The following is a 13510-nucleotide window of genomic DNA, read 5'->3' on the forward strand; positions in this document are numbered from 1 at the left end:
ACAATCTTTTTGTCTGCTAACGCTGTCTATAGCCAATGGGCCTTTTAATAATTCTCATTTATAATTTATAAACAAAGGACACTTGAATTGATTAGGCTTACTTAATATGCTCTGCTTTAATCCTAAATGATTTATGATTTTACTCGTATATTGGTTGGATACCTTTTGGTAAGGATATTATTATTAATCTTAATGATAACATGTTCAAAAATAATGTCGGAGTTAATTTATAATTTGGATTTTCTTGCTAATAAGCACTAAAATGCTACTTTCTTAATTTTCTCTTAGTGACTTTGAATTTATGAAACGTAACAGCATTTTAATTTTAAATTTTATAATCAGTCTCTACGCAAAAACAGATTTTAATACCTGTAAAGTAGCTTCAACTTCCATTCTTTATGGGTTGGAAGCTATAAATATGATATATTTATGAATTTCTAAGAAATGAGAAAAATTTTATTTTATTTTATTTTTTAATGTTGTAATGCTACTGAATAGCTATTAATTTTACAAAAACCTAAACTAATAATGCATTTTTTTCAAGAAATTTAAGGTGATAATCCTACAAAAATTCTCCAATTAGTCGGAAATCTCAAAAAGAGATTTCCGACTAATTAATGGTTCTGATTTTCTTGTCAAAAAAAAAAATTATAAAAATTGTAATTCAGATTCACCAATCTTTATTTATTTTTCTTTACTTTCATCTATTCTGTTCTTTGGAACAACTATCAGTATATAAACATAGATACTCTTCTTTCTTCTGAATCACCTATTCTATCATAATGAATGTTTGCGCCTATCAGGAGAACAATAAATAAATCGACGAGAATAAAATGTGCAGAGCACAGTGCCCTCTAGGATTAGAATACAAGTAGATTGTTTTGTGGATTTCTTATACACTCTCTGTCCAAAAAGAAACCGAAATTTTGATAGAAAATAAAACACAGGCCAATTATAATTATTCAAATCATTTATTTCAATCAATATATTCTCCCTCAGCTCGATACAGCGTTTGGCAGGTCAATTAATTCGTTAAATGAGTTTTTTTTAATCGGTGTCGTATCGCTTTCCTTTCATCGCAAATGAAATCGGGGGAAGAGAAAGAAATCACAAGGTGAATACGGCGAGTGATCCAACACACAAACTTGGTTTTTGCTCAAAAACTGTCTCACAATGTTCGAACGATGAGATGGTCCATTATCGTGCAAAAGTGACCAGCTGCCTGCATCACGATATTCATGTCGTACGCGACGAATTCTCGCTATCATTCGCTTCAAAACTTCGAGATAAAACTTACCATTGACCATTTGGCTAGGCAGAACGAATAATTCTTTATGGATAATGCCCTTGGAATCGTAGAAACAAATCAGCATTGTCTTTACTTTTGACTTCTCCAAGCGACTTTTTTTTTCCGGATGCCCTTCTTCTGGTGGTCTCCACTCAGCACTCTGTTTCGGGCTCATACTCAAAACACTACGTTTCGTAACCAGTAACGATCGTTTAAAGGAAGTTTGAACGGTTTTAATGAGGTCCTTGCAGTGTTCAATTCTAAACATTTTTTGGTCGTCGGTCAACTTGTGGGGAAAAAATCGCGAATTCAATTTACGAAGGCCCAATCTCTCGGTCAAAATATTGTGCACAGTTGATTTTGGAATCCCCAATTCATCTTCAATTAATCTCATGGACGATTTCGGGCTTGATTTTCTTTGAAGAAATCAAGCACTTTTTTGGATGTTAACTTTGCTTAGTCCATTTTGGACGGCCCGGCTTTTCGTCGTCAAGCGTCTCACGACCACTTTGAAATCGCTTAAACCACTCGTAAACTTGAGTACGGGATAAGCATTCATCACTCCATGCTTTTCGAAGCATTTTATGCGTTTCAGTAAAACTTTTACCAAATTTAACACACAAAAGTCAATCGCAGCTCTCTGTTTGAAACTCATTTTTGACCGTTCTTCAAAACACACTGTCACTATAACTCGGCTTCTAAAGAAACAAATGTCACAAACAGTTGACACAACACTAATGAAGGTTGCCGCTTTCGACAAAAAAAAGATTCAACAGATGACACCACTAGTTTCTTCTATTTTCGAAAAGTTCGGTTTCTTTTTGGACAGAGGGTGTAAATCACAAAAATAGTTCTGCTATATGTTATATTTCAGTAATATAGTACTTTTCTAGAGAGAGTGTGGGTTTACTTATCCATGCGCAGGCAGACACTCACAAATCTACTTATACTTTTCACTTATTTCAAAATCAGTCTCTAAACAAAAACAGACCTATCGAATCGAACTAAGCTGCAGAAGTATTGCATCTTAAAAGCATATCATATCATATCATATCATATCATATCATATCATATCATATGAAGCTAAATTAAATCATTTTTACCATTAACATTACTGACAGGATGGGTGAAGCACTAGTGCTTTTCATATTCCCCTTTATCTGTAATGAGAGTTGTTTGGAATGGGAGGTTTGTGAGCAGTTAAGCTCACCCTCTGAGGGCAGTTGTGTTAGCTATGATCATTTGAGAGAAGAATAGCCTTCGGTCTTTTGTGTTTGTAGTAATCAGCCTCATTGTAATTGACAGCTTGTATGTATACGATTAGTGAATACGATTGGCGAGTTTGAGCTAAATAAATGAGCTAAATTAAATTAAACAAATGTGGAATTTTCTTAAATATATTATACATCTAAAATTATATTAGGTGTATTCGATATATGAAAGTTTTATTAGGTGTAAATGTGAATAATAGACTAATTTACATTTATAACAAAATCAATTAAATATAGCAATTAAATATTATAGCTAAATAAATAATTTCCAGAACTAGTTATTTCCTGTTTAACTTTAGTTTCGAAATATTTGGATTTGCGCTGTGTAGGATAAAATCTGACGATCTTTCCATGAGACAAATTGATAGTTGTTTGTCACACACACCAAACGTCCATTGGTGTGATATAATTAGATCTGGTGTGTTTATCAAATAACTGCAAACTTCAAGTTATTTTATAAATAAAAATAACTAATACGATAACGTAATGAAAGGAGAAATAAAGCAAAGGTATAATCATGGAAATGCAGAATTTATGAACAAATGATCATATTCTCTTCCATTTTCAAAGAATACGCTTTATTAGAATATATTCAAACGTAAACCTTTGTCTACACCACAGCATACCAACATTACAGGCTTTAAAAATATTTGTGATAATATGATTTGTAATTATATACTACAAGTATATACAGTATAAATATACAAAGTTGACAGTTTCAGAAACTGTCATGTGACCGGGATATACAGGTTCTCGACACTGATGTTCTACTTTCACCAGTAAATGAGGAAACAGACAAAAAAAGCAGAAAGATTCGATAAATGGCAGCGTCTTGGCTTTCCCTGATTAATCTCAATAACTTTGTTGTCTTAATTTATCCTGGTTATAGGAAATTTTTGGTTTACATCTTGGGAAATGCAATAATGAGTATAGCTCACTAAAATCAACTTTCATCTAAATACTAAACAACGTTAACAAAATCAAATAAACGTCATGCTTAATTCTAAGCTTAGCTTTTGTAACAAACTCTCTGAATACGCTAACTTCGTATACAACCAGGTCTAAAAATATGAACAACGCTTATGATCAAAGCGTACATTAATATTAGTGATTAATATACACCTTTATATTGCGTATATCACCGTTATATTAATGTATTGTTGTCTACATATAATTGTTATTATTCACTACAGATTGTCTCTAAATACAAAAACATCTATAGTTGGATAATTCCATGCTATTAGAGCCTTGGATTTGGCAGTTGTTAAAAGCAGCATTAAATTAAATATCCCATCCCACAGCAATAAACACTCCACTTTCTTGGTTAACGACTACTTATACTCCTCACCTCTATATTCCCCTCTCAGCATTGCTATACATATACATATTTACATGGCGAGTTTTCTGCTTAACACTATTTTTTTCCTGACTAGATAACCCACTTAGATCTTCTACTAGTGTATTGTACTGTACGTATTTCATATAAGATTAACAATGTTACTTTGACTCTTCTTTGTAAACAAGAAAGTAAACGTAACTAAAGGTAATAAATATAAAATATACTTAAGATAACACGAACAGATTCTTCTTTTATTTCCCAATTCCTTATCTTCTAATTTTTCTCCTGAAGACAGGAGAATGCTAAACATCACTTCCGATATTCAGAGGGAAATCCCAGAGGAGGAGAATGGATGAGGAAGAAACTTCAGAACTGTCTTACATGAACGCTGTCATTTTTGTCACTGGGGGATACCCGAATTGCACGCCTTTAGTTCTGTGAATACTTCTGTAAAGAAACTGGGTTCACTGTTTATTTGTAGCATCTTCCCACTCAGCAGTTCGATAATGATGAGACATCGATCCCAAAAGCGCTCTTTATTATCTTCCACCAAGAACGGTTTCAGGGGGTAAGAGATTTCGTTGCCCATGTAAGAATAAGACAGGTATAGGCACGTTAGAACCACAGCCTGCAGTTCCCTTTCCGTCTGTATATCGTCGCCCACCAGATCGCGCACCAAAAGGTAGAGAAACACTACGTTAGCCGGATTGATGAAGGCGATATCTTGCCAGCCTTGTAACAACAGCGATCTGTCGACCGAGCGCAACCACATGACCGTATCGGAAGGTTGTAGGCCTTTTACTCTCCAGCACCTCCTGCAGAGAAAGTCGCCTAGACACCGAAGTAACTCGGAAGTCGAAGCCTGGATGACTGTCTTCTTCTGTGGGCTGGGAGATACCCCTGCGGATGCACCAGCGACTGTCGAGTGACCCGAGTGACCTGACCGAGTAGCGACGACTGGTCCTAAACTGTGACTGAGGGGTCGAACTAAGTTGTGAGCGGCCAACAAAGCTGGCTTGGGAGGAAGCGACGGGGGCATTCGGTGGACATTGTTGTTGTTTCTCACCACCACATCCAGCGATCCTATGGTGCTACTCTTGAGGTTGTAGCACGACAGGGACTTTTGAATGTTCTTGTTGTTGTCGACGAAATTGTTTAGGTTGTCGAGGGGTTGTCGTGAAGATGCGCTCTTGCTTTTATCCGACTTCTTCTTGTTGGAGACGTTGAACGGTTTCCAAGTGAGCGCATTGATGAAGAGCGAGTGCTTTTTGAAGTTCGCATTCCCATTCTTCTCCAGGCTCTTCTCTCTGTTCTTGACGTTGTTGAGCTGCTCATAGCTGAAATTATTGATGGTGTACTCTCGGTAAACAGGCTTTCTGTTCCTTGGGGATATGCTAAGTACGGTCCCCATGACTTCTCCTTCGGCCAAAGATGTACGTATAGTTGGTTTTATTTTTTATTTTCTCTACTTCTAACGGGAGGACAGAATTCAACAAGGAAATCGAGAGGATACGATCAGAGTGGCAGTCTGTTAGGCCTACTCTCTCTTTCTATCGTCCCTGGCAAGAGTACGCCACTCGCTCGTGCTGTAGTGTTGACGTATGCTTTCAGCGTCGCAATCCACGTCTCACCCAAGTTTAATACGGGAATTTCTACCCTTCTGCCGATATCCATTGACCTCCGAACACTCAAGGAAACTATACAGTCCTCTGTGCTGTTCTTGCACGTTGGATGTTTAACTCAAGAGTAAAAAAAAAACTGGTGCAGTCGGATGGCCCTCTCTGCAATGCACAGATACGGCGCGGTACATCCAGCCGGGGACTCACTGAATATGTCGGTACTCTCATTCCTTGGCAGTGGCTGGGTTTTCGATCGAGACCGATTTGCATGAATCGGTTGTCATGGAAACGACGAGAAATGTGTGAATGGCGCAGGAAAAAGATGGGCCTGTATGTGACGTCATAGAGCGCCATTGGTCGCCAAGGTGGAACACATTATACCTTGGCTACTACAGGTACTCTAGCGTTCACTGAGAGAAAGCTTTGCTAAGATACTTTGTTTTCTTTTACCGTTTGATGCTCAGGTTGCCTTCTGCTTTTGTCTCTACAATAAGTGCGATTATTTGCATCGAAGCGAGCTTCTTGTCGCAGAGAGAGAGAGAGAGAGAGGACGCAAGTAGTTTTGCTCATCTGCACGGAGTTACTTCACTGACTCTACACCCCGATTTTATCCGAGTATTACATCCACGTCGTAATTAAATTACTCAACAGGCATGAACATGTTTTGGAGCATCAAAATGGTACATCTGTAATATTTTTTTCATTCTTATATATTCAAATATATAAGAATGAAATACGGTCTTCGTATTTGAATATTTATTTCAGCTTCTTTTGATTTCTACTTTCTTCTTTCCAATGCATCTTACAAATTTTCACTGTTGATAGCTGCATAACACCAAATGAGACACCAATAACTGAACAAAAAGAAAGAATGGTTTTTGTTTGCAATCGTTGAAGAATAAGTGCAGTTTTAATCGTCCTTAATTATGACCTCAATCCATTGTGTGTATGATTTCGTTTTTCAAGCTTGTGATAATTTGAATTTGGAAAATCACCAGGGATGAAACTATGAAAATAAATCACATAAATCACATTATTGGTGAATTGATGTGCATTTTAACAAATCCACTGTCTCTTTATGTTATTTTCATCATTCGTTTCCCCCATCAAACAGTCAGATTATGTTTTCTGTTTCCATCTGTTTTTCTGTCTTTGTCATCATCTCTTCCTCTTTGTAGTGTTAAAACACAATTTGTAGGAGATGCTTGTGACTGTATAGAGCGGCAATAAATGTATGAAGGAGTAACTTTCAATTTGTTTAATGTACAAGTTGTTAGAATCGTCTTCTTCCAAAAACTTTCTTTCAAAGTGTTAATTCACATACCTTTTGTTTCCTTATTTTAATTTAATGATCTCTCATTTAACCCCAATCCTTTTTACTTATGTTTGTTTGTTTGTTTTAATGGTTCATTAGGTATTGGAATATCGTTTGTAACCTAAACCAAATCGTGATGCTGTCAGATAAAACCCTATGAGTGTAAAATAGGTAAAATTAGCTACAAAAGTAATCTAAAATGTTCAACCCTTTCCCGATAAATTTCAGTGTAAATCTTTTTTTTTCGGCATTTAACATTCTATGTATGAAAAGTAACATTAGGTTGGGTGGAAACAGGTTCTGAATCTAAACCACTTTCCGCGACCTTCGCTTCCATCGCTCGTAGTCCTACATATCTTCCTTATCCTTTGTATTGTCATCAACAGTGTTTACCACAAACGTCTAACATTAAGACAGTAATCATACGTTACACTGGATTAAACGTATATCTCTAAATACAGGGAGGAGCATTATTTTTCAGAGAAACAAATGTATAATTACCATACGTAACTTAAGAGCCAAGATCTTTTTACAATCATCTGACAAGCTATGAGGCCATATCCGTTTACAGAAATCACTAACTGCAACTCCTGTGAATGTGGAAATGAGACATCAGTGGTAGTTTATTATTAATTTATGTTAACATTATTTCCTCGTTATTGTCCGCTACTCTTCTAGTAGGTAAACTTGGACAACAGAGGACAGGTTCATGTAAATAACAGCTTAATAATCTACGGTAATTTTATTTGTTCATTCTAACAGCAATTGATTGAATGCTCCTTATCCTTTCTGTTTGTTGTGACGCTGAATGAACTCAACTTCAAGTAAATTTGTGGACAGTTTTGGGAAATATTTTAGATCTCTAGCAAATGTGAAACATAATAAAAAAAAATATGTCAGTCTCCTATTTAAGAGCTCATTAGTAGACTAATTAATGAAATTTCTTTAAATATTATCATCTCTTGGAGTGTATCCTCAAAAAATGTATGAGAATATTCTGAGAGTGCGACAGATTTTTACTACTTAATCTCTAATTTGATGATCATTCCCTCCAGATCTTCGCATTCCTCAACATGTTTTCTGTATTTTTATTTTTTCCATAAATAGCAGAACATAAATTATGAATAATTTACCTGCTTAACTGCTCGATTCTAATAATGAAATATTTCCATTTAACGACTCCAGTTTTGTTCTGAGTAGCTTTTTCCGTATCATATGCGAGGCTCTTTTCAAGATTTACAAAACTTAGAGCCATTATTTCTCGCCTGACTCTTATTTCAAAATTAAACTGAGTTTGTCTATCCCCTCTTTGACCTGAATCCACTCCTTGTGCGTCACAAAGTTAGTCTTCCTATCCACTCCGCTTAGTATTTTACATCCGAAATGATTCTGTCTTATCTCCAGTAACTAAATCCCCTTTCTATGCCATAGCTTCTCCAATTCAAGAGTTCTCCTTTCAACCCACGCTCTTGTATATCAGTGACGATCCTTTTTCATGGGCTACAAACTCCATTCACGGCTTTGCAGACGACAGCACTTTGCACTCGCCTTTCAGAAATCCTATCTGCAAATAAGCAAGATCTTACCATCTACAACCAGTTTCTTAAATGCTGACCGGCATGTAATTCTTCAATGGGAAAGATAACTTAGTTGAATTCATCCCCCGAAATTTAATCCCATCTTATATCTCACAAAACATTTCACTCAAACTGTGCTTGCTTTTAATACTTCTCGACTTTCGCCAAGAAGATGTTTCCTTTAACACAACACACCAACTTTAGCTTCCTCGGCATTAAAACAGCAACTTCTCATATTTGGTCGGAGGACCACGAAAATTCCTTAAACATTTTCTACTCTAGTCAACGGAGAACAATCGGCCTAATTAATGACGTCATTGTACCAACTTCGCTTCCCAGTACACACCATTAGCATTAGCCTTCTGCCTGTTTCCCATATTTTCTTAATGTTCTATGAGAACACGCTTTGATTTAGAGTTGCTAGAAGGTTTAGCATCTTTAGCAATTTCCGTCTTTTATTTTTAGAACACATCGTGAAGTTGTTGATTTTTTTTCTTTGTTTTCGTAATACTATTTCACTTCATTTCATTTATCTCTTTTGGTAACTATTTAACAATATGACAATTTAGCCCGTTTGGATTGATTATTTTTTCAACAGATTCTACAGTTCATTAGCGTTTTCAAACCCATTTATTTCCTCAAATATTATAGTATTCGTATTAAGTTGGGAGATAATCAGTGGTGAGCTATAAGGGGACTCGCGCGAGCCCTTTGTTAAATTTTTCTCAAATTTGCGAGTCCCTTGTTCTTCTTGTTTACTTTTTTTTGAAACATATTAAGCGACGAACTCATACGGTAACCTAACAAAAATCAGTCTGTTCGGCAGTGTATAGATTATTTGGAACTATTGTTTCAACTCCTCTATAACGAATGCGGCCAAGTTTGAAAATAAAATAAGCGCATGCGCTGTTTTTACCGTTCTTCCTTCTGGTAACCAATCGTATGGTAAAACCAGTAGCCAATCAAATGTTTTTAAAAATATTATAAAAGATTTCATTCTTATTATATTTTGATAGTTAAAAAATGTTTTTCTTATGTAAGAGAAATTAACGCAGTTGATTGTGTGCAAATATTTCATGTTTAGATCATGAAATATTTGTTTAAAAATGATAGCCTTTAGAGGTTGATTGTCCCCTCATACTTTTTTAATTGGCATTTGTGCACAAGCTGCATTAATAAAAGTTTTTGTGTGAAATACGGCTTTTTTTTTTTTTTTTTCTTTTCTGCTCGACGATGCGAGCCCTTTGTTAAAATTTTCATAGCTCACCACTGGAGATAATGCATTTTTACTGTAGGAAGATGATTTATTTTTTATTTATTTTTATTTTTTGCATGTCTACTTACATAACACATAATATTTCTGTTATGCGAACAATTCTTTCTGGTAAGTTGACACATGAAAGTATTAATTTGTATATTCATATATAAAATAATACATGTTATCTAAATATACTAATATTGGTATCTTTAGTTCTGCAGTTAGCATAAGAAAGATGCCAACAATATTCTTGAACGCGTTTTCATCCTTTAACCACTTAACATATAAAGACGTCTGTGACACGTCTTTTGTTTATTGCACCAAAATTGATTTTGAATTTTGGTTTCACATATAAATGCAACCGAATATAGACTCTAGACAATCATGTGCCTATTTCCTTTCAGCCGAGAAAAGTTGCCAACGGCGTATATCGACTATTTCGTTTGCGTTTGCACAAATTCATCATTAGTTTTCAAATAATGATGAATTTGATCCAGCAAATCACCCTCGCCCAAAAAATTGGCAGAAAAACGACCGCTTTCCGATTTTTAATTGGTACGTTAAGGGGTTAAAAAGGAGTAATGCTAATATTTAACCTTTTAGCCATTTTTTAAAAAAAGTAATGAGTTTTCTGGTCTTTTACTTCATGATCTTCAGTCGATTGGATTGCTGGAAGGTGATGGAGTATGGAAACATCATCGCCATTTCGTGTTCCTAATCCTAACTAACATTATAGGTATAACTATGTGGTCTGCGGTCGGTGTTTCTTGGTGGCAACGGAGTTTCCTCTGGTGGAAAAACTCTAATCTTACCTATGTCAGATCTCGATTAATTCAGAAACTTAAAAAAATATAAAAAAAACTACCTAGCATCTTCATAGTCTAGAAGGGTAAGTAGGCTATCTAGTATGTTTTCTTTTATTTTTTCTCGGTAGTACCAGATAAGTTAACGTAGTACATCTGTTTTGCTAGCTTGCTATCTCATAGGACTGTACACAGATGAAATATTTGTCGTTTCATGTTTACTCAGAATTCCTAATTTATGTACGATTTTCAAAAGCCAATAAATGCAATGCAATAAAAATTTTAGTGTCAAAGAAAATATTAATGGTTTTCTTTTTCTTTCATGTACAAAACGTGTTGAGTGTTTCCGTTATATTAATCAATCTAAACAAGGGTTCTTAAAGAATCACGTGTTACAAGAACTAGACTTCACTTCGCAGCATTTAACTAATTGTTAATTATGATTCAATAAAATTCACTAAGATGGGAGAGTAATCAAATCATTTTAGTGATGAAATCTTATATCAAACTGTCGCATTTTAACTCTGGAACTGTTCGCATAGCAACGTGATTCATTCTCGAGAGAACTACGCACTTATAAAGAAATGGATATTAGACAACAAAATTGAATGTTTTCCTTTGGAAACTGGGATTCCAACTTACCCTGGTTGCATCTAGCCAACTGTACATTCTTCTCTCAGCTAGAAATTTTCACTTTCCGAGAATGCGTTTGTGCTTATCAGCAAAAGAAAAAGCACTTAAGAAGTCTCGACGGTTGATGCGTTTTGAGAAAGGATAAGAGCCGTAGATTTTGGCAGGTCTTGAAAACGTGAAGCGCGCGCACAGTTGTAAAACTTCAGAATTCAACTAATAACCATTAACCTACTAATTTAGGAACGAGTTGGCATTGCTAATATTTGTAACATAATCAAATTCAGCATTCAGGAGAGAAAGAAATATTTTGAATGTCATTATACGGCTATTATATACCGAAGTTAGTGTTAATCGTGGGTACTAACCAGTTCTTCCACTTTTATAAGACACTTTCCACTGCATACAATTCCTTAATTGCATATTCCGGTAATGGATTGTGCGAAATATTGTTTGAAACGAAGGCTCAGCTAGAAGAACGTGCCTGACTGTCTCTACCCAGCAAACCTTTTATTTAGTATGAGCCTGTTGCTATAGCAACGGCATCATCATCGTGTGAAATTACGACACTAGATTCTCACAGATAATATTAATACTTAGCTACAAGTGATCAATGAACGCATACGTTATACAAAACTACTCGAGAAAGGTTATCTAAACATACGATGATGCAGCTATTAGAATTAGTTTAGCGCCATGTACGCATTCCCGATAAACTACAGTATAACAATGCAGAGTGAATTGGATATCAGGACATGACCAAATAGCTTCCGAAAGTGTACAAATGATATTCCGAAAACCTCTAACATGCTCTCAGCTTAACTGATCTTCTCATATTAACCAAACTTGTATATTTTCGTAGTGCAAGTGATATATACTAAATATGATTTTAGCTAATTTTTAAAATAAATTTTATAGAAATAAAAGCTTAATGAGATATGCAAGTTTACCTTTTATTTATTAATATAATGTATATTGTTAATGATACCTAGTTATTTTAAATCTGGTTTTACTCCATTTCCCAAGTAAGCAAGCAGACAAACAAGTCAAGTTTGCGCCTGCAAGTGTTGCAAGTCTAGCTGGCCTTGCTCTACAGCTAGACTTGCAACATATTATATATATACAGTGGTATCTCGCTAATCCGAACCTCTTTAGTCCGAACCCTCCAGTAATCCGAACTGTGGTTTGAAAGAAAAAAAAGTTTTATTTATTACATATTGTTATTTTGTGTAATATTATTTTTATTTAATAATTATTATTTTAACTATTTTTATTATTTGTTTTATTATTATCACAATACAGTATAACTACGGTGATACACAAAAAGAGGAAATTCAAAACGTGCATAATTTGGTTAAAAATATAAATCCACATGTCGAAATTTCACAAACAGATGTTACGGAATGGATTACAGGTAGAACCGAAAGTGAATTCGAAATCAAATGAGATGCTGAAATTATAAATATGACGCTAGACATAACTTTTCGCTAGAGAATGAATTAGAAGATGATGATGACGATAAAGAACTTGGAGAAAAAAAAATAAATCATGAAGAGGCAGTTGACAGTTTTAATATGTTTACAGAATGGGCTAAGCAGAATGATAATACGCCATTCCACAAAATTTTATTGCCAATGCAGCTCCGAGACTTAGCATTGATTTTCTGAAAAAATTTTAGCTTTTTTCAGCAAAAGAAAATAACTGACTTTTTTTACAAAGAAATAAAAAAACAACTTTTTTTTGTGTTGTGTACAAGAAAGTGATATTTTTTACGGAAATTAAGTTATGTACTGAACTATGCAATTTTATTAAATCAGAATCCTCGACAATACAGGTACATTGACAAACTAAATTTATAACTAAAATACACTTGTGTATTGTATTATTTTATTAAGTTTTACATTACAGTAAATAGCTTTTTTTCTATCAATTGCTTCATTTATTTACAGAATTAAATTGATGTACCAGTAGAATCTGGTTATTTTTGTCTCGAACGCTAGTTATTGTCGTCTCTTGGTGGAAAATTCACTAATCCGAACTTTTCGCTAATCCGAACGAGCATGGTTTTTATTAATCCGGATTAGAGAGATACCACTGTGTGTATATATATATACCCAAGGCAAATATATACATATATACCCAAGGTTATTATATCCAAGATAAAATACTTTCTACATAATGTATATTGTTATAATAAACTCCATACTTGCCATTTTATGGGAAAAGGTGGTTTGACCGTGAGATGCGGTGATTAATACCCTTGGAGGGTAATGGATGGCAATGCTGTAGCCAATGAAGTTCTAACTGAGGCTTGGCTATTGCTGTTACCCTCCTGCCATGATCAGAGCTTTAATAGCTCAATAACACCTTATCCCTACACTGTCCTCTACAGATGACGGGAAAGATGAAA

The 13510-nt window shown here is 34.9% G+C and overlaps 1 protein-coding gene across 1 annotated transcript; it reads right to left on the reverse strand.

The window, feature by feature from the left end:
- Positions 1 to 4298: 4298 nt before the first annotated feature.
- Positions 4299 to 5309, reverse strand: LOC150100466 (cyclin-dependent kinase 5 activator 1-like). The gene is made up of 2 exons (XM_090402658.1): positions 4868 to 5309; positions 4299 to 4798 (listed from the first exon to the last, which is right to left on the reverse strand). Exons 1-2 carry the CDS (start codon positions 5307 to 5309, stop codon positions 4299 to 4301), a joined length of 942 nt encoding a protein of 313 aa, XP_090258784.1.
- Between the last annotated feature and the right edge of the window lie 8201 nt (positions 5310 to 13510).

This window comes from Typopeltis vanoorti, chromosome 13 (assembly GCF_054136105.1).
Source record: "Typopeltis vanoorti isolate ZY-2024b chromosome 13, IOZ_Tvanoo_1.0, whole genome shotgun sequence".
Lineage (NCBI taxonomy): Eukaryota > Metazoa > Arthropoda > Arachnida > Uropygi > Thelyphonidae > Typopeltis > Typopeltis vanoorti.

What these genes read in the sequence shown, in the direction of transcription:
- LOC150100466 (XM_090402658.1), bottom strand. Translation starts at nt 5,309, where the DNA reads ATGGGGACCGTACTTAGCATATCCCCAAGGAACAGAAAGCCTGTTTAC. An exon ending in AGTTCGACCCCTCAGTCACA is followed by an intron (nt 4,799 to 4,867) that starts GTTTAGGACCAG and finishes GTGCATCCGCAG; the next exon opens with GGGTATCTCCCAGCCCACAG.